The 21,904-nt window shown below is 43.4% G+C and overlaps 1 protein-coding gene across 5 annotated transcripts in view; it reads left to right on the forward strand.

The window, feature by feature from the left end:
* Positions 1-21,904, forward strand: part of TMTC1 (transmembrane O-mannosyltransferase targeting cadherins 1) — a 261,037-nt gene that overhangs the window by 203,093 nt on the left and 36,040 nt on the right. For all 5 annotated transcript variants that reach the window (XM_059726488.1, XM_014609054.3, XM_059726487.1 and 2 more), the window contains one exon: positions 11,440-11,583. In XM_059726488.1, coding sequence (XP_059582471.1) covers positions 11,440-11,583 — 144 coding nt within the window. The remainder of the gene's footprint in view (positions 1-11,439; positions 11,584-21,904) is intronic.

Genomic DNA, 21,904 nt, shown 5'->3' on the forward strand with positions numbered 1-21,904 from the left:
TCCCTGCACGTGGTCTGTGGACGCTCCCTGGCACTGGTGTCTGTCTCCGTGCTCCTGGGGTCTCCGGGCAGCAAGCAGCGGCTCCTCTGCAGTTCCTGCAAGACAGCCTTCCCTTGCCTTTGCCCCCTTCCCTGGTTCTGCTGGGAGCAGTGTCTGGGCTGCAGGCTATAGCAACCCCCCTGCCCCACACAGCCTCACAGCCCCAGCAAATGCAGCCCCTCCCTGGGCTTTGCCTGCCTGTGGGGCCCCTCACCCCTCAGGGAAACTAGGGCAGACTCCAGCAGTCCCCCGTTCCCCCAGCTCTGCTGTGCTCACCCAGCCACACCAGCTGCAGTCAGGTCTCTTCAGACTTGGGTTCTCTACACCAGCAGTCCCTGCCTGCTCCTGCCCCCACAGCTTCTCCACTCTGCTCCTGCAGGCCTGTCTCAGGGGCTCTTTGAGGGACCACTGCGCTGAGACTCTCAATCCGGTCTCCAGCCTGTCCCTCAGCCCCGCTCTCTCTCGTTTTCCCCCTGCGGGAAAAACTGCTCCCCCTTTTATCCAAGCCTCTCAGCCAATCCCAGCTCAGGGCCCTTCCTGGGCTTTTGCTAACGGCTCTCTTTCAAACTTTGCTGGGGTTACATCACCCCTCCCACTTCCAACAGGGCTGCTCCCAAACAGCTTCACCTGCCCTGAGAGCCTACAGTTGTCTCTCTGTCACTCTGTCTCTGCCAGGCAGCTCTTGCCATTCTGTTCAGGTGGGTCCAGTTTTTAAAGGCTGCTACATAAGAAACTGACAACATCTGAGTTAAGATGTTGAAGTAGGAATCTTGATTGTACTTTTAAATAAAGATTTGGCACGTGGCTTTTTGGGGTCTTGGTTTTCTTTTAGATATGTGAGCTAATAATAAGTCCCAACTGAAAAAGGATGCCTGATAGCTTAAACCATAGACTTAATGGAGCTCACAATAAAATGCAATGGGGTATTAAGCAAATTGTTTTAACTGATGTCATTTATTTTAAAATCTGTCTTGTGTAAAGGACTAATCCCTGCCTGCGTAGGCTGTATTCCAGCCCCACTTTGCTTCTCTGCTTCATAACCAAGTATTAAGCAGGGCCCTGTTTTGCTTTATTTAAAGCAAAGCAGCATACATAGGAACATGAACAATAACAGAAAACTGCCCTCCACTCAGTGCAGTGCCATTGAGAGTCACAGGGACTGGCTGTTTCTGCCCAGATAGACTCATGTGCAGCCACCCTTTTTATCTGTACTCCCATGATAGGATCCTTTCAAACCAAGGCTCATTCAATCCTTCTACAGAGCTCTATAAGAGGATATTTAACATTTCAAACACCTCTGCTTTGGTAAGGCCCTGTTTGCCTCAGGAATGACCAATAATGGTTTCCTTATTATCACCCTGCCCCAGTTGCCTGACAGTGCTGAAAAAACTGCTATTTAAAGTGTCACTGCTCTGATTACATTTTCAGGGAAGTAAACACGTCTTCCCATAGGAGTCAGAGCTTAAAGATCAATATTTATTCTGCAGGAGTCTTATTGTAAATAGTCTGTACCCCATACACAAACCCAGGATGCAATAATCTGACTTCCTTAAAGTGAAAGAAAAAAGAAGAGATATAAGGAATGGCAAATGACTCTTGTATGGAATAATGGAGTCAGCCAATAATTAAATCCAGAGGTCTTCTTTTTTTCCACATAGGTTTTGCAAGTTGAAACTGGCAGATATTTGGAGAGGTTTCAATGCACTTGACTGTGGGCTAATGTGAACCCCAAATTCTTGTTGCTGAATTTCCCTTTTTTCACCACATTCTACATTCCTCTGCTCAAGGATCCCTGGCACTCCTCTCCTCTTACCTGACCATTCCCTCTTCTGCAGTTATCAGGAATCACTAGCTTTGTACTGAAGCATCAGAAAGTATATTGTTTCTCCCAAGTCTTACAAAAGCTTTTCTAGGAACATCAGCAGAATTGCTTCCTGTCTAGCTCCTGCCCTATGAGAGCATGGTGTCATGATTTTCGAACACCTTTGACAGGAGAGTGCACCTGCACAGCAACTTCTGAGCTCTCAGGTTGGCCCCTTGGACATGGGTGCAATGTAGAACATCTTAGAACAGCCTAGACCTACTTTCATTTATGCACTGGGGGCTGGGAAAGCCCCAGAATTGGGGAAGTGCAGAAATGGCTTTTCCTCTTCTTTCTGTTGCTGCACTGAGTGCAAGCCATTTGCCATGCAGAACCAGAATGCCAGCTGAGCTGATTCTCTCCATATATAGGATTTCCATCCCACTGACCGCGTTTGGGTGTAACAGCTGATTAAGTGCTGGATAGTTTAGGTGCCCACCATAAGGTGACAGAGATAGAGATGACTGTGGAGTAGCTGGCAGCATAGGAACATGGAAAGGACTACATGGGACTGCACATGCAGAACTGTGCTGCAATCTCTCACTTTTATTTTTTATTTATTAGCTTTGTGTCAAAACTCCATAAGAGGACAGTCATGAGTTGTATCAGTATCCCTGCCATGATGATGTGGCTGTATAGCTGGCCCTCCTGCTCTTTGTTGTGTTTTTCTAGATTATGCAGTGATTCTGAAACTCTTTTCTTGCTGTATTAGTCAGGCTTTTCATAACTAAATATGAATGCAGGAATGTAGTTGTTTAAAAGCATCGTCAGGATTCTTGGTTTATCAGTGGATAAGTGTAATGTATGTGAATTCTTGTCATTTGCATGTAGAGGAGAGGACCTGAAGAGCTATTCTTACTGCTGAATGTGCCTAATGGTTCAGCATTGCAGGGAGCTTAGAATTTAGCAAGAGGGTTTTTATTTTTAGCTTCAGTTCTGTGTTTGACACAAAATCCTTCTCGTCTCCTCAGTACTAAATCTGCAACTTTCTTTTCCCTAGTAGGTTCTTAGAATTCCATGAAAATTCATAAAATGAAGCAGGATTTAATGTGGGACAAACTAGTTTTTGTTAAGGTAATGCTTTTGGACATGCTTTTTATACATGACAAGCTTGAGGACTCAAGAGGCTTCTGCCTACTTGCAGATTAAATGTATCTGGCCTTTCTTTTCTTCTTTCTTTTTTTGCTGGTGGAGTGGGGCACTCCCCTGGATATTGGGGTGAAAAACTGGTTTGTCCTGAGCCCCTGACAGACTTTTCCCATAAGGGTGAGGTGGGTTACCCTTCCTTCCTGCGCCCCCCAGTAAAAGGGGCATGGGACTAGCGTAGCAAATCCTACTCCCAGTGCTTTTGTGGGCATGGAGGGAAGAAAGGCAGAATGGTCAGGACATCCATATACCCTGCTGAACTACTACTGCTGTTTTTAACATAGCAGTACCAGAGGGCCCAATGAGATCAGAACCCGCTTTTACTGGGCATAGAACACAAACAGTTTCACCCCTGTAGGGCTTGAAGTCTAAATAAGAAGATAAAGATTGGGAGGAGAAAGGTAGTATTATCATTTTTACAGATGGGGAATTGAGACACAAAGAGGTTAAATGCCTTATCTGGGGTCACACAGAAATGTCAGAGTTAAATGCAGATTTCAGGTTTTAGAGAAGCCTAATGGCAGTTCTCTTCTGACGTACACCTGAAATTTTCAGGCTGAAAATAGGCCAGAACAGGATCAGAGGAATACAAAGGACATCTTTTTACAAACACAGATCCTTGAAGCCAAGGATCTGACTTTCTTGTTTTTACAAAGGACTATGGCTGGGATTTTTGAAAGGGGCTAAAGGGCACCGAGTGCCCAACTTGTTCTGAATTTCAGTGGCGCTTGGGTGCCCAGCTCCCCTCTGCTCCTTCTATAAAGCCCCACTAACAGTGATAATTTTTTCTTAAAGATGAAAGACTCTAACTCTGTCAGAACATAAATGCCCTGTGTTTTAAAGTAATACAAGACGCTTCTTAATATTTGAGTGGGTGCCTGGAAGACAGATTTGGGAAAGACACGGGTTCTGTTCCTCTGACCTGCAAACTTCTGTATCCATGTAGAGATGCCTAAAGGACCAGCATTGTTCTAGCATTAGGTTACAGCCCATTTTCCTGCCAATACAAGATTGTTCCCTGCAGGACAATTATCCCTAGGGTTCTATCGTGTCTAGGTCTAAATCACTGGCACATAATTTTACTTTTAAAATTACATAAGTGCACAGAAATGCATGCGATGTAATATTTAAATTGGCTTTAAATAATGTAATATTGTAAATATAAAGCATGGTGCGACTATAATATGAATATGTATATAGTATGTATTATGCATAAAATTTGACATAAATCATACCATTCTTGTAGCGGCCTTACTTTTGTTGGCAAAATGATATCAATAAAATAGAGAAGGTGGGGCAGCAAGTTTTAAAAACTGTCATCTTGGAAGTTTGTTTTGTTTTGCTGGGATCTGATTCTACCACATTTAATCAGGTTGAGGCGGTGCTGCTGCTTCTACTTGCATTGAGTGTTGCAGTAGAATTTAGGGTGGACCGGAAGAATCTCATCCAGTGAATCAAGAGAAATTTCCTGCAAATCTAAGCATCACCCACCAACATCTAGACCTCAGTTTCCTCACTGCTAAAAGATGAGTGAGAAAAACTCATTTCACAGGGCTGTTCTAGTGATCAGTAAACTGTGGTGGCTTTGAAGGGGAACATTTCTTTGGGAGTGCTGAATTTAACTGAGATCTATAGGCAAAATCTGTATATCTAGTTGAGTGCTCCAGAACAAGTTAAAGACATAAATCATAGATTTCTCTTCATGAATAATGTGGCTGATGGTTGAACCTGGAATCCCCTGGAGTCTTTTGTGGAACAGCACAGGAAGGCTTTACTGGTACAAATATAAAAATATCTTTAGATATAAAAAGGTCTGGAATGACTGTTTTTTAGACTCATTCTGTTCGTAGGTACCAACAAATAAAAAATTCTCCCTTGAAAGCATTTTGTAAGCAAGTCAGGAGACCAGAACACGTTAGGCTCTGGACTTCATCAGGAGCCTCCTTCAAAGGAAAGCTAAGGGTCCTGACTAGGATTACCATATGTCCAGGTTTTCCTGGACATGTCCTCTTTTTGGATCCTCTGATCTCCATCTGGGCAGCTCTTTGAAAGCTGAGCCAACTTCTGGAATTTTGCTCCGCTCTGCTGGTGGAAGCGGGAGAGGGCGATTGGAGGTGGGGGCACCATATGCCTTCCTTCCCTGCCCCCCAAACATGGCTGGCATGCACCTGGTGTGGGGGTAAGAGCAGTCCTAGCAGCTGCATGCAAGTAGGTGTATGAGAGGGCGTGGGTTGGAGGGCCAGTGTTTGGGGACTGTCCAGGTTGGGGGGGGGTGAGGTGGGGCGAATTCCTGCTGGTGCTCGGGAATGGTGTCTAGGCACAAGGGCTGCAGCAGAGGGGTCCTTTGGGGTTAGCAGGGAGATGCATGGCCAGCTGGGCTGGTGGCACTAGGGGCACCCATGCTCACAGGGTGGAGCACCTGGGAGATGTTGCCGGGGAGGGGTGGGGGGACATAGTCAGGCTGCCTGGCATGGTGAGGAGCCCCAGCCTGGGCCAGGGGGTGCTACAGGTGTTCCCTCCTCCCTCCAGCCCACGCAAGAGCCAGAGCTATCATAGCTGCCGCACACATGAGCCGGAGCCACTGCAGCCACCATATTCTGGCCCAGTCAGGATGGGAGCAGGGCTGGGGGGAGCAAGGGGGACTGTGGGTTGGGACTGAGGGGCACCCGGCAGGGCTGTGGGTGGGGAGTGAGGGGCACGGGGCGGGCGGGGGCTGTGGGCCAGAAGTGTGAGGCAGCAGCAGGGGCGGGGGCTGCAGGTTGGGAGTGAGGGGCATGGGAAGGCCAGAGGGGCTGTGGGTTGGGAGTGAGGTGTCCTCCCAACAGGTATCCTCTTTTTTGGATCTGGAAATATGGTAAACCTAGTCCTGGTCAGAGCTACAGCTGAGAGGCACTTCACAATTAGCTGTTGCCTGGACCTACTAACCATAGCTTCCAGCTGCCTCCGTATGAGGACCTTGTTTGAACATGAAATTGTTTTGGTGTTGTTTCCAAAGCCCTGACTCCTATATCTTATGGAGGCTGCTGGAAGCTATGTAGGCCACCTGTGCTCTAGTGCAGCCCTTTAACCTAGTCACGTTTCTTTTGCTTTCTGTCCTTTCAGGCTTATAGCCTGGGGGATAGGGGGTAGAAAATGCATTTTTCACATGTGTGATTTTTTTTTTTTTTAAATTCAACTGCTGGAAATTGAGGCATGAGTTAGAAGCAGGGAAATAGGGTAAAGCATTTTCTGCTTCTGCAAAGGGTGGGGAGAACAGACAGTAACACTGCAGTGCTGCATCTGGAGCTCCCTAGCTGCTGGCTTTCCATCCCCCAACAGAAGACTTCTGCTGCAGAAGCTGCTACTCTGGTACTTACTGCCATTTACCAGTATTTTCAAGGAAAGATCTTTTTTCCTTCATTATTCTTTTCAGAAACAAGGGACACAACTTATTCAGGGGTAGGTTATATGTGAGAAAATACGAGTATAAAAACTGTAAGAGGTTGGGGATACACAGTTGTCCTAGATCCCCTTTCCCCCTTTAAGACCTTTAGCACCAGATCAAAACACCTTTAAAGGCAGTGCCATGAACAGGGCTTGTCAGTTGTTCAAGTGGCTTCACAGTATTTGAGGTAAAAGTACTAAAATTCTTAGTGGATTATAGATTGTATCCATGACAACAAGTTCCCTCTCCCCTTCACTTTGGCAACTTTTTCTTACTGCAATAAAAATAGACACATCAAATATAACCCATTATTTATTAGTACTCCTGGGTTATAGGTACATTGAATGATCACTGGCATTTAATAATTGAAAATTCATTTGTGTTTTATACTCGTAGCGCTTTTTATGAAACTGGAAATCCCTAGTCTGTGCCTGTCAATGAGGGATTTTAATTTTTCACAGTATTAAAGGGAATGGTCCTAGCAGGAAAAAGAAAAACCTGTGGATAATTACTAACAGGAGTCTTGTGCATTGGATACCTGTAATAGTTAAAGGCAAGGCTACTTACGTTTATTCTGACAATTGAGGCAGCAGCATCAGAGTCGTCATCTGAATTATTCATTTTGCCACAGGAAAATGTCTCACTTGTCTTTTCTTCAGAAATCAAAGTCCAACCTGATTTGAAGTGTACTTTTAAGGGTTTTTTTTTTAAGTGAATTGTGCTATTTCAGGACTTTTGCTATAATTACCAGTGAAAGTGTATTCTTAAAGAAAATTCCTGCCATTCCTAAAAGAAGGGAAAAAATTGTTTCGTCGCATGTCCTGCTTGTTGTAAGGAGTTTAATGAAATTCAGCTTTCTTTCATAAATAATGCAGCACTTGCAATTGATTAGGTGAAGCCTAGAGGAAGTTCTACCTAATCAGTTATACAGGAAGAGGGTTAATACCTGCAGACTATGACTATTACCAGTAGCAATAGTACTGCAAATATGTGCGTGTGTTTGTGTGTATGTATCTATGTGTGTGTATCTGCAGATGAAAAGCTGTTTCATAAAAGAAATTATAGAAGACCTCAAAGAGTCACAGCTATTTATATAACAAAAACTTTGTTCTAGACGTGCTTTTATTGTTACATATAAAGTATTATAGTTGCATTTAAAGTAACATATAAAGGCCCAAGCTAAAATTTGAAACCCTAATGTCCTTAGCAGCGTACATTGGGAAGAGTCCCCCTTCCTGTCTTGAAGCGCCTACATTCAAAATAGGCAAAACAGACATGGGATAGTAACTTTTCACAAGTCATCTTTTCAGACAAAAGAACAGCTGCAAAATATGCTCATTTCTGAGTTTGTTCTTTTAAAAATGAAAAAAAAAGCAAAGCAATTCTGCGCATGCCAATGCTGTAACTGCAAATATTGCAGAAATATTTTAGAGTCCTGTAATAATTTTAGCCTTTATTAGTAATTCATATGCAAACTTCATGGTGTTCAGGAAATCTAGACTCAGGGCTATATTCTTCCTGCTCTAGTTATCCTCAGGATGTTGGTTCTGACACCAAGGGAAGACCATGCACAGAAGGCAGAATCAGAGCCATTAGTCACCTAGGGTCTGCCTTTGTTCCCTCCCTTCTCTCAGTCCACTGTGCATCACTGAACTCCATTCAGTGGCACTACCTGCAGAAGAGGGTAGTATTCAATCTAAGTCAGAAGATTAGGTGGCAGAATTGGGCCTGTATTTAAGAAGCTATTAAACACCATGTCATCTTGCTAAGCTTGTATGGTTTATCTGAGATCTCCTCTGCTAATAATGGTTTGAATGTGTGCGACAGCTGTTGTTTTCCCTTGGGGGGTAAAATTGCTGATGTCTCTAACAATATGTCCTCATATTTATGGCCAGATCCTAGCTGGTGTAAGTTGGCAGGGCTCCAGAGACTTCAATAGAACTATGTTGATTTACCTTGGGCTGAAGATCTGGACTTTCACGTATAATTTTTGTAAAGAGCAACAGGACCATAAGTAAATCTAAGCTCAAGAAGTATAGCAGAGAATAGATGGGAAAGATGTGTCTGCATACTTTAATTTGCTGCAATGGATGGCAGAGGCTGTAATGCAGAGTTCAGCAGCTTAGGAATTTAACAATTTAAGGTTGAAACCACTTCTGTTTTAAACTTGTGTTCTCATTTCTTTCAAAATTGGTCAAGAGATCTCCCTAAAGATGGGCTTAAAATGTTGTGTGAGAACTCCTTGACCAGAGGAAAATTTACTTTTGAAAGTGGAGGGAAAAGCACTATTTGGCAGTAAAATGTTTGTGTGTTTCTGACTTTTCCAAGAATAGGCTAAAGTTCTCTTGTGCTCATAACTAAAACAGCTTGCTGTAAGAATTTAAAACCACTTGTTATATATAGAGCTGACTGTCAACTAATTCAGGAACTTGTTTTGAAGCAAGAGGAAATAAAAGCCTTCAAACAGAATACCCAGACCTTGCTCTAGTGAAGTCAGTGGCAGGATTCCAGTGGAAATCACTGGAAACAAAACTGAGCTCTGCATTATTTGTTTTAGGCTAGGTTGAGTCTTCATTCTGTGTCTTGAGTTTGGTATGATACATCCCTGCGTTGTTCCTGGAGAGCAGTTCCAAGAAAGCAGTTGTGACTCAGCCCCTTCCCGTCCCATTGTTTCTGGTGGGAGAAACTTCCTCTCGTATGCTACCCAAATCTGGCCAGCTCAGCTCTGCTGGCCAGCATATCTGAGGAAGGGAGAGAAGGCATCACCTCCACCCACCCTTTTCTGCCCCATCCTTCCAGTCACTTTGTAGGGCAGAAAGAGTGGCTCTGAGCAGTTTGCTCTCCCTCCCACAGCCAGAGGAGTACTCCAGGTTCCCCCTGAATGGATTTGTTGGGCTTCCATGCCCAAGTACACCCATAGTAGGACTGGATGCAATTTGGTCCTTAGCATGTAACTCACTATTTTCTGTCAGAAGGTCCATTAGGGAAACATTTAAATATCAACTAAATGACAGGTAAATATTTGTGTTATAGGTGAACATTTCCCCAATGGAATATTAAGGTGTTCAAGACACAGCTTATATATCAACAATCTGTCAAGTAAACTTTTGCACTTGAATGGGTACAGCAACAGAAGTGTTTATCCATAAAAGACAAGGTGCTTATCTGTACATGAGGGACGTTGACAAAATATTTTACCATCAGTTACAGTGTGTGGCAGCCCCATGTATTCATCCCTTGTCAGTCTGATAAACCAAGTTTTTAGAATGTACCTGGTTCCATGCCTGAAAAATTCAGCAATGAATTACACATCTATTAAATGTCTCTAAGGCAGGGGTTGTGTTGAAGGGATAATGATTTTGAGGCAATGACCTAGAAAATTTACTACAGTTTCTACCAGCAGCAACTCCATCTCCTTCTGGAGTTCTCTTACACCTCCCCAGGTCTTTTTACAAACAGGCTTCCTCCCAAGACTATCCATGGACTAGTGATGGCATAAAACTAGCATGTTCAGTCAGTGATAAAATATTAATGGAAAACAGAAAATGTTAGCCACTGTCCTCCGCACTAGATCAACCACCTTCCCTAGGATTGATGAATATTCCCTACCTAGGATAACTAGGGCAGGGCAAAGGGAATACCCACCCCAAATGCTGATGTGAGAGGGCACCAGAACCTCTCCACCGGGAGTCTTTGCCACTGAAGCTCTGCTGCTCCTGCCCAACCATAGGAGCTGGGCAGAGCAGCACTGCACCAATCTGTGCACCAATCTGTGAGGTCAGGTGGTGAGTGGAGTGAGCAGAATGGTGCCAGGAAAGAACTGCCAAGGCCAGGAAACTCTTGTACAGTGTTTTAAACTCAACTTCAGTTCTGGGGCTAGCATCAGAGCATGTCTGAATATATGTTAGCAAAGTATCCTGCGCAAAGGGGTCTTGAACTTAGCTGGGCTCTCTAAGAGCTACTATAATATATTTACTGCATAACAGCAATAAATGACAGCTTCCTTCTCCCCTTTATCAGGGAACAAAGATGTCAAATCTTACTTTTCCTCACTTTTTCAGGGGGAAAATCCCTTACAAGCTAAAATGTTAATTCAAGAACCAAGTTTTCATTAAGAGCTGAAATGTTTGGGGGACAAATTTCTGTTACATTCAGTTGAATTTGACCCATTACTTCAACATAGAAGGGCTGGATTAGCATTTCATTTTCATAAGGTAGCATGTAAAATGAATGGTAAAAAAATTAACTAGAAGTTAGAGAAAATTCATGTCCAGGGGTGACCAGAAAGGTGTGTTCCTAAACTTTTGGTCATTTTGCTTTGTCCAAATAATAATGTTATGCCATAGCTGATTTGGTCAGTGGGGTAAAAAAAAATCAGCATCTTCTTAAAATGCTGTGTGCGTATTTAAATTGGGATTGTTGCTGATTTTGTGCTTTAACTTTTTATTGCTGAAAACTGAAAATAAATCTGAACTTCAGTATTTTGATTGCCCATGAAAAAGCCATAGATTTAAAATCAAATTTGTATTTTCCTCATTTTTCTGGCTGAAAGCTTTTTTTTTTTTAAAGCATTTAAAAAGAAAAATTATGCCCATTCTATCTTTTGTGGAGAGGACAGAATCTGTGATTGCTTCTATAGTTGATAAACACTCTCCCTTACCCCAACAACCCAAGGAAGCTATATGAGTAGATCTGATTTGGAGTCTTCCTTGGCAAATAACAATATTTCTCTCATTCCCCTACTTTAAAATTACTATTCAATAAATTCAGAGATTCCTCAGTCTTCCTCCTCACTCATCAGAAGCTGGTGCAGGTGAATAGAAAGGCACTGACATCATTCTGGTAGGTTTATTTTCAGTTGTTGAAAGAAAAATTACTGTGTTGGGATAGTTGGGTGTTTGGAGGAGGGAGCATTCAAGGTGATCACTTGGTTTCTGCATGACCACGGTTGAAATTTGTGTTTTCCCAGACTGTACCCTCGTCATGCAAGTGCCCTGAATAATCTTGGGACATTGACCAAAGACTTGGTGGAGGCCAAGGAGTATTACAGAAGGGCTCTTCAGTTAAACCCACAACATAATCGAGCTCTCTTCAATCTTGGAAACCTGATCAAGTAAGTTTAACATTGAAGTCAAATGGCTTTGAGAAAATGAATTTTCCTTTGCTTCACCCACTAAACAATTAGAGTAGCAAATTGCCTGCCTCATGGTAACACGAGAGCGGTGTTAAGTTCTTGCTAGTGGACAAGATTTGTTCAGGGCGTATGTGGCTCCTATGTGCTATTTTTATTTTATGCTAGAGATGAATGTTTCTTTCCACAAGCAACATCAGCTTGATGAGACTTGCCAGGATCAGGGATGAAGAAAGAGTTGGTAATACTAGGCCAGATCCTCAGTCCTCCTAAGGCAGCTTTGCACACAGGGGCTGAGACACCAAGGTATCCTTTCATGGAAAAACTTCATTTGTTCATGTCACCAGAGCCACAGCAAGGGCCTTATGTGCCTTCCAGCCACCACCTGTCCCTGTGGTCAGCAGAAAGGACATGTCTGGTGAAAATAGACTTGGTTGAGACCTCCAGACAGACCTGTGACCCTTGGTTGTTGGACCAGCTCATTTAGGGTACTGGCAATCAATGCAACTTAAGAACACCCTATGCCTGCTTTAAATTGGGAACTGGTGGGGCTCAAAATTGAGACAGCAAAGTTGGCTTGCTTCTCTGCCACTGATTTGCATACCAAGCAGTGAAGTCATGACATTTTATGATGGGTGAGGGCAGGAGCAGCATTAACCCCTTGGCTGTTGGCTGTAGTGGCACAGCAGCTCTGAGACATGTGGCAAGAAGCCCCATGGCCTGGATCTGGAGGTGAGAGTCATGTGGCCAGGCAAGTGTGAGCTGGATGACCACCTGCATGGACTGGATGCAGCTGATAGCCTCCATTAGATTATAGGCTGAAAAGAAAGGGAACCAGAGTCCTGCAAATTAATTTGGCCAACCTTTTCTGAAGCCTTTTAAACCATCTACAGCTGAAATTTTTGCCAGCATAATAATGAGAAGTGTGTTTTTTTTTTTTTTCCGTAATTATATGAACCAGAAACAGCATCAGGATTTCCACAGTTGTTTAGGACCTAAATCTTATATATTGTTAGTTTGGTACCATCCAACAGTCTCTGAGATGGAAGACTGCATTGGCCAATGTGCTAAGAAAGCAGGTGGGAAGTTTTTTTTAAACCAGTGTGGTGCGTGTCGCCTTTTAACCAAGGTGACATTGTGTGCATCCCGTTAAATTGATTGTTTTATTTCATCATTCTTTGTAATGCCATACCACACTATGTCAAAGGAGTGGAACACAGTATGTCAGCTAAAACTTATAAAATAATGCATTCATCCAGAGGCAAGCTATGATGGGTTAGCTTCCATTTACAGTGGGGCAACAGCATGCACATATACAGTTGCTGCAGAGCAGCTGACGTGAAGTAAATCCCTGCCCCCTTTTATCTTGCAGCCACTTGCTCGTGTGCCCCTGCCACGCATCAGCACCTCATTTTCTAAAATTCCTCAAGGCAGAGACTTTAAAAGCAACCTAGTGGATTCAGACACAGAAGTTCCATCCACTGCAATGGAAACTGGGTGTAGGGAGGGAGAGGGACAGGGCTGTGGGCCCGTTGGCCTAATCCGACCCATGGACCAGCCCCATGTCACTTATCCAGCCTTTAGGACTAGATGAGTTTGACACCCTGCTCTACATAAATGTTTTCTCTGGTGTTTTAGCATTGTTTTTCAAACCTGATTGTTGGTACCCTTGATGTTCCATTGGGAGGCTTCTCAGAGATCATCAGTTGAGCCACATTACAAAGTTGTTTAGTAAGATATGCAAATGGGGACCAGGAAGAGTTTCCAAACTGTTCAACTGTATTCTACCACATGGTTTCCACTGTAAATTATAACTTTATAAAAATCAACCCCACATTTTCAGGTTCAGTTTTAGGAAAAGCAGCTTTTCCCCCAATTATAAGTTGAGAGCTAAAGACCTTGAATGGCCATTGACAGTACAAAATCCCTTAGGAGAACTGAATAACAAAGGACAGGGCTCAAAGAGTTAAATTCACTAAAAATACTAAAAATGAAACCTACAATAAAACAAATTTTGAGTTGGTATTTGTACTGCATGTGCAAAAATCCCAGAAATACAGAAGTCAAGTCTGTAGGGGCCCCAATTTATAGACCAACCCCATGTTTAAGTAAAATGTGATCTTTATGGTTTATTTGGAGGTGGAAAAAAGGATAAACTTACGATCAGAACAAGACAGTATTTGGAACAGGGACTGGTTCTGACTGTGTATATGGCAACTAACATGATGGATCTTTCAGATGCTAATGTAAAATAAAAAAGCTGAAAGTATGCAGAGTTATGTAGGTAAATATTACTTTCTTACTAAATTAAAACAATTTGAAAAGTGTTCTGAGTGAGTCAAATTCATGTCTGGGTTATTCAGTTGACTGCAGCATGGTTACAATGCAGTCAAGTGAGCACGTTGTTGATATGTACTTAATGCCTAAGGAACTTAATTTAATAAAATATGAGAGTGAGTAGAATGAGGGAAAGTTGTAACATAACAAATCAGTAACTAGAATTAGGATTTAGAAAGGGCAGTGCAAAAAATTTTTCACGGAAAATCATACTTTCAATAAAAAATCCAAGGTTTTGAGCAGCCCAAATGATAGCTCATTTTAATAATTGGTTCCAAATAAAATATGATTCAGACCCTCTTTAACATGTTCTTTGGACAGTGACTTAATTATTGTCTCTGGCTTATCCATGGGAATCAACTGTTTATTAGACTTAAAGAGGTCTCAGCTCATTCTAGCAAGATGTGCTAGAACTGTATTTAGGAAAGGGGAGACGATGTATAGGAAAGATTTCCATGCAGTAACCCCTACAAGGGAAGCAAATGAGGGTATTGGTAAAGGATATAATGGTAGCAGGTCATATTTATTGCAGTTAATTGCAGTCCTGGGTGAGTTCCTCAAGGATTGCTTTGGGGATTGATATAGATTAATATTTTCAGTAATGACCCAGGCACAAGAAGTGGAAGCGTACTGATGAAATATGATGACGTGGGTAGGAGGCATTGTCAATACAGACGACTGGGATATGGCACACAACTGGATCTTGAAGACTGGCATAATGAAAAGAGGTTGTGATGAAATACATGCAAAAGGCAGGGTAGAGGTGCACCTTATAGATTAATTAAATCAGTCTGTTGTACACAACAGTTTGTGTCATCAGATTCTGTGAAGGGTCATTTGGGGCTAATTAACAAAGACTTTTTTTTTTTTTTTTTTTTTTTTTCTTGTAAGCCAGGTCTCTATCAGCTGGAAAAAAGATTGGGGGAGAAGGACTAGTGCTTATCAGCTGCACACAGGGCATCAATGAGATGCAAGTGTAGAAAGTAGTAATGCTGTTTTACAAGGCCCTGGTGAGACATCACTTGGAACAAGGTGTACAGTTCTGGTCGAGAACTGTACACCGATGTTTAAGAAAGAAAGACAAAATCAAAGTGGAGTAGGGTCAAAGAAGGGGCTACTAAGATGAAATGGAAAACCTATCATGGTGAGATGGAAAACCTATCTTATATGAGGAGACTAGAAGAGCTTGGCTTATTTAACCTAGCAGAGAGCAGGCTGAGAAGGGATATGATTGTTCTCTAAAACACCTTGGAAAGGTTAATAACCAGGGGGATAGAGGAGCTAATTAAACTAAAGGACAGTGTTGGTAGACAAAACAAATGAGTGCAAACTGTCATGGAAGAAATTTAGGCAGAAAAATTAGAAAAATGTTCCTAACGCTTAGAGCAGTGAGGTTCTGGAATGACCTTACTATTTGATTATCAGTGCCAGAAAAACATAAAAAAAATTAAAAAGGGAACTTGCTAAGTTTTTTAAAGGAATTATATACTAAGTTGCCTTCCATAGCGAGGAGCCAGACTCAGGAACCTAGGAGCTCCTTTCTAGTCCTGTGTTCCTAACTACTGCATTTTGATTCCAGTAATGATTACAGATATTGACATGAACATAAAGACACACCACCAGATATTCTGTATCCTGTTAGCTGGTGTAGACATTTAAACTTGTGTAAAGCTGGAATAAAGCTTTGCTTCTGAAGTGAGTGAAAAACATGACTGGATATAGCAAATGACAAAACAGGTTACAAAGCAATATAAGTCAGACCTGTAACACTTACATCCCGTCCATAAATAGGATTACCTACACAAAGGTGCATGATAAATTGGTTCTCTGTGGAGTATTCAGAATTCCCTAAATTGAAGCAAACTTGTTTTGGGGAAAGTTGGTTGTGCTTGTCATTAAATTTAACCCATGCTGGAATTTTGAGAAAAGAAAACTCGAGCATTTTGGAGGGAAAGAGTTGCTGTCAACATAGGAATCTGCCACCCACTACTCTTGGACATAATCTGTCTGTCCAAACAGCTGCTGTTAGTGATCTGAGCTTGAGCAAATTTATTTTGGAATCTTTGGGTTTTCATGGAAGTACTGTATTTTTTTTAATCTAGCCATTTTCTGTTTTGGCCACAGTACAGACAAGTATTTCCCAGAAGATAAATCTTTCCGAGGAAGTACTGCATGATGATGTTTTAATGAACCCCTGGCTTTGTTTACTCACTCAAAAAGAAACAAGTGTGTCATCATTTTCTTGCTTTATATAGATATCAAGCAGAGTATTGCTAAACAGTACAAACTGCCTTCTCCATGAAAAAGCAATAGCCAATGCTTTCACCTACAATGAAAAAAATCACTTTCTTCCCTTTTTTGGAGCCGCGTCTCTCCCTTTGGCTTAATGTTTGTCCAAGTTCTTCAGTATGGAAATATTTAATTCTTGACTATGAATTCAATTCTGATGAGACTTAACTTGAAAATTGAGATAAATATGAATTATTCAGAACACTTCATACAGATTTATTGCCTTGGGGACATTCAGTAAAAGTGGTGGTGGTGGGGAATATTATAAACATTTGAGGTAAATATTTAGGAGAGGAATGTGCACAGGGTTAAATAACCTCAGTTTGTTGTCACAAGAAGAATGGGAAACAACTTCTTTGTTGTATTCCTTCAACTATAAGGAGATATAATATTCAGTAGAGCACTTGTGTCTAATAAAAGTATGTGTACCCCATGCACTGCAAGTAAGTTATAGCTACGCTTTTAAGAAGAAACTCAAATGCTTAGAGGCAGTATTAATTGAAATGTTTATTCATATTCAGTTCAATACCTAGAGGAGCACATGAGATGTCTAGGATGCTTGTTGCAATGATTTAATCAAGGTTCAACAAGATCACCTATTCTGAGGAAGGGGAAGTGTCAGTGTGCCTGTCCTCTGAGTTCCTCTGATGAAGGCTGTCAGACATAAATGGGAATTTGCTGAAGAGGCTGGAGAAAACAGGGGGATGATGGGAAGAGAAGTGACAAGGTATCACGTAAAAGTTAAATTCATCAGAAATTTTTCAATATTAATATTTTTAGAGGTGCACTGGTATATTGGTCCATATTGTATCGGCACCGATAAAAGGAAACTTGACATTATTGGCAGTTGACTTTCTTTGCCTATGTGGCTGATAATGTCACTGAGAAATGCCACATGCATGGGGGGTGGGGTGGTGGGAAGAAGGGGCAGGATGGAGGGAAGGGGCATGGCAGGCAGATAGAGGGCCCCATGGTGAAGGGGGGAATGGGGCTGGGATAGGTGCGGGACGGAGTTGCGGGCAGCTCATCCGGGGGGCGCGGAGGGCAGCTTGTACTGCTGTGCATGCTCCTGGGGAGGCATGGGAGGCATGTGCCCCCAGAGTTGTGCACAGGGTGAAGGTGGGCTGCCCGCTGTGTGCTGGGGCCAGGGGCTGCACCAGCCTCTTTCCGTCAAGAGGGCTGAGCTGTGGCTACGCTCAGGTTGGGTGGGGGTGGGCTGGGCAGCGGTGCTGATGAGGGGAGGGGGCTGTGGGGTGGACTAAACCATTTCAAAATTCACTGTATCCCCTCTGTAGCCCTGTCTCCCAGTGCCTCCCCCACCCACCCCAAGCACAGCCCCAGCCCAGCCCCCCCCACCGGGAAGAGGCCAGTGCAGCCCTGAGCCCCAGTTTGCAGCAGGTAGCCCACCCTGACCCCGAGCACAAATCCAGGGGGCACATGCCCTCCCATGGCTCCGTTCTGTACCTTGCCCTGGCTCGGCAGTGCCTGCTCCAGCCCCACTCCCTCCTTCACCATGGGGGCCTCAATCTCGCTCCCCTATGCCCCTTCCCTCCCCCACATCCCTTCCCCCCACAGACTTACCAACCGGACTCTGCTCTTCAAGCTGCTGGGCTGCATATTGACAGTCAGATCAGTATCAGTTGATATGGCTGTTTAATAATTGGCCATTGGTATCGGCCAAAAAAATCTTTATTGGTGCACCCCTAATTATTTTGTAGAGACTAAAGCATTTCCCCATTCCAGCAAAGACCCAAACTGAACACTGCATTTCATGAACACCATTTTTGGGGTTAGGAAGGGTCTCTGATTTGATACTGTCTAGATTGCATGCAACAATGCTTCTAGGGAGAAGGCAGGGTAGAGGTCTACCTTAGGGTCCCTCTGAACATGTAGGTAAAGGCATGATGGGACTTTTCATTCCATCCAGGAAGAGCACACACCAACTGCTGAAGCTTCCTTAGCCTGACGAAGGGTTTTTGAACCCAAAAGCTTGCTTAATAACTATTCTCCAACCATTTGGGTTGGTCTAATAAAAGATATCAAATTCACCCAAGGAGCCTTGTCTGCCTGATGGGATCTAATGCACAAACTGCACAATCATGCTTTTTGCCATGCCACACAAGCATGATGGGAGGTGTAGTTATGCAATAGTGCATCAGATCCCATCATGCTTTACTGCCAGGGCAGAAGGAGCTTGGGATCACAGTCTTGGGCTCCTTCTACACTGGCATGTAGCAATGTCTCACGACTGGAGGCTGACCAGTGCTCCCAGTCACAAGGATACCCCATGCATCCCCATGGCTGGAAGTCCCATCAGCTAACCCAGGCTCCCAGTCACAGAGGTGCTCCAGGTATCCCCAAATCTGCAAGCCCACAGCTGATGTGGTGTCACTTCAGGCTTCCCTAGAGCTGGGAGCCTACATCAGCTGCAAACGCTCAGCTGCAGGGGTGTCTGGAGTGTCCCTGTGGCTGGGACCTCCATCAGCTCTGGGCTCCCAGCCAGGGGGGCACATGGGCTCCGAGCTGGGAGCCCTGATTAGCTGACTGGTCTCTCAGCCAGGAGGAGCACCTGGTCATATGTTCAGTTAATGATGTAATAGGAACGAGCCACAAAGTTATTATACCTATTTTGTAAAATAACTTCATGGCTTATTTCTCCTTTCATCGCACCATTGATTGGTTGAACATGTGGGTACCAACTTAAGATGTAATTAACTGGTTAATTGTGTCTTAAGTGTAACATGTAGCTGGAGCCTTATAGACCTTATAGTCAGGAGTGCTCAGCCTCCGACCTATGGGCCAAATGTGGCCTGCAGAGCCTTGGAATCTGGCCCACAGGGCTCCCCACAGTGCAGGAGTTCTGACAGCAGGAGAACAGTGGCACTGTCTGCCTACTGCACTACTGCCACCCATCCCTGCTGCCAAAATCCTAAATCCCATGAGGTGGATTGGAACTGGGCCACAGCCCTCTCCCCACGTGGGCAGATTGGGGCTGGGCCATGCTCCCTTCCCTCTGTGCAGCTGGGTTGGGGCTGGGCTGCTCCCTCTTCTCACCATGGGGCCAAACTATGCCCCTTCTCTGGGGACAGCTGGTTCAGGGCCAGCTCGTGTCCACTTCTTCTCCCTCTCTTCCCTCCACAGGGCTTGGACCACATCTTCCTTTTGCAGGGTTGAGCCATGTCCACTCTCCCCACAGGGCTGGGTTGGGACTGGGTCATGCCCCTGCCAATGGGACTGGGTTCAAGCTGAGTGAAGCCCCCTTCTGTTGCCAGGCTGGATTGGGGATGGGCCAAGCGCTCTTCCCCCACATGGCTGGAACAGGGCCAGACTGCCCCCATTCCTGTAGCCATATGGGAAGTGGTGTGCTTGCCGTGGCTGCTGGATTGGGTCCACCACCCTGATCCAGCTCGCAGAGGGATTGAGCACTGCCCATCTGGCCTGCAGACCAAAAAGATTGAGCACCACTGGACTAACTGAATGCTATTAGAATGGAAGGATATAATTTATTTCTGAACCACAGTTCTACGTACCTAATTTTTTCACTTTCATAGGGTAAAATTTTGGAGGCAAAAGGAGTAAATTTTAAATTGTCCATATCTGAAGATACTCTAATTTGATTAGATGTTAATGGATAAGCATAACTACTGAGAAACTTCAGAAATCTTTTGGTTCTGATGTAAAATCAAGATCCCTTCTCCTGGGCTTCAGTAGTCATGCAAGTAAAAATTAAAGATTCCATGTGGGTGTTTTGGGGGTTTTGTTGGTTTTTTTGCTGAAGGAGATGGGATAATAGAGAAATTACACTTATAGCTTATCCAAAGGTTTTCATCATTAGAGGAAAACAGGTTACTCTGCTGTGTCAGGCTGTGTGAGAGCCTTTCCTGAGTGCACAATAGAGCCTTTCTTAATCTGTGTAGTTATTGCTTCTTCATTATCTAGTGCTTTACAAATGTTCCAAATAATTTGGGGAAAAATGCTAAGAAAATCCAAATCCTGTGCTGGTCTTTTCACTACTGATGAAGTTGAGCCCAGGGCTCTGAACCCCTACAGGGCTCCTAAACTCCACATTATGATTTAAATGGATCATAGGTGCCTGCCTGGGGCAACTTCTACCCTTTATATCACAGTGAAGGGGTTTTATTCATTTGGCTCTCCTGCAGCTGAGATCAAATTCATAAAACATAAGTACATCAGAGTCCTGTGTGCTGTGTTGTCTGAGACAAAGCAAACCATGGTAAGCATATTAAAAAAATATCCTTCTGGCCTCTATCCTGCAATGTGCTGAGCATCCTGGCCCTAAGCCAGGAAAGCACTTTAATTCATGATTCACTCTCTGCTCACATGCTTAAAAGTCAAGCATGTGTTTACGTGTCTAGCTGCATTAGGGCCAGAGCACTCAGCATCTTCCAGGACTGAGCCCTAGTAGAGTTTGTCATACCTGCTCTTTTAATATAAGCATAAGAGTGATGTTCATATAATTCACCCTGTCACATAAAAAGATGCCATGATTTTCCCTCCTTCACCTCCTTGTTTTAAGGAGACACGTTGTCCTTAGATCAAACAAAAAAGCCATTAAGGACAAAAGAGTAATTAAGAGGGTGCAGTGCTCAGAGTACCTGCTTGAGGTTAATGGGGACTTTTACTGCTGCTGAGTGGATCACTTAATCCTTTTATTTCTGTAGCTGGCATTTCCTAGGTTTCTGCCGAAGGCTGATACCTTTAGAAAGCAGCCATCTGTTTTCGATTTATATAAACGTGTCGCAAAACTCGAGCCAAGGAATCCAAAAGTTTTATAAATTGACGAACTAGCTAGTCTTTAATTAGTGAGGGGGGAAAGTGGTTCTTTATTTGTTTTTGCTTCATTCGTGTAATTTATATAGTGCAGAGCTGGAAAAAGAAAAAGACTAGCACAACTGTTTTTACTTAACTTAAAGCACAGGCAAAATATCCCTCCAGTTATATAACTCGAAAGGGAAAAAAATCTGCAAAGCCACAAATATTATCAGCTGAAATTTGCACTTATAACAAGATCTGGTTTCTTGACCGTGTTGCTCAGATGAAATCCAAGGCTAGAGCTGCAAGGTATTCACATATTTTTCCATGTTTCAGATTCCTTTGCTTCTTTTGATAGGGTACAGAGTTCATCTTATTCCTTTGTGCACCCAGCACAAGGAAGGCTTATTCCAGTCTAAATTAGCATCCATAGTCAGTCAGAGAAGCTTCTCCCATTTCTAAGGTGGGAAATATGCTTCTGTGGCAACAGCAGATTGCTACATTAGGTGTTTCCAACTATTTCTGCTCATGCCCTGCCTAGGAATAGTGGCAGAGATTTCCTCTAGCCCTCATCCCCAGCCCAAAGATTGTTAACTCACTTAGGACTGGGCTAGTGGCAGTGAAGACATGAAATACATTCCATTTAATTAGTGCAAAATATTTAATTAAATCATGATAGTCTTTGGGTATGCAGCATTCATTTTTAATTAAGTACCTCAAGATGCAAAAGCTAACAGTGCCTTTAAGTGCTATTATCCCCTTTGTATATGTAACCCTTCTGCTGGGCACCAGTCAGCAGCAGCAAGGGCCAAGTTCAAATTTCGGGGTACCCAAAATTTTTTTACTGTGGCTTGAGCCCCCACCCAGAAATCTAGGATTACTAGATTTGACTGTTGTGTCCCAC

The sequence above is a fragment of the Alligator mississippiensis genome, chromosome 4 (genome assembly GCF_030867095.1).
Source record: "Alligator mississippiensis isolate rAllMis1 chromosome 4, rAllMis1, whole genome shotgun sequence".
Taxonomy (NCBI): Eukaryota; Metazoa; Chordata; order Crocodylia; family Alligatoridae; genus Alligator; species Alligator mississippiensis.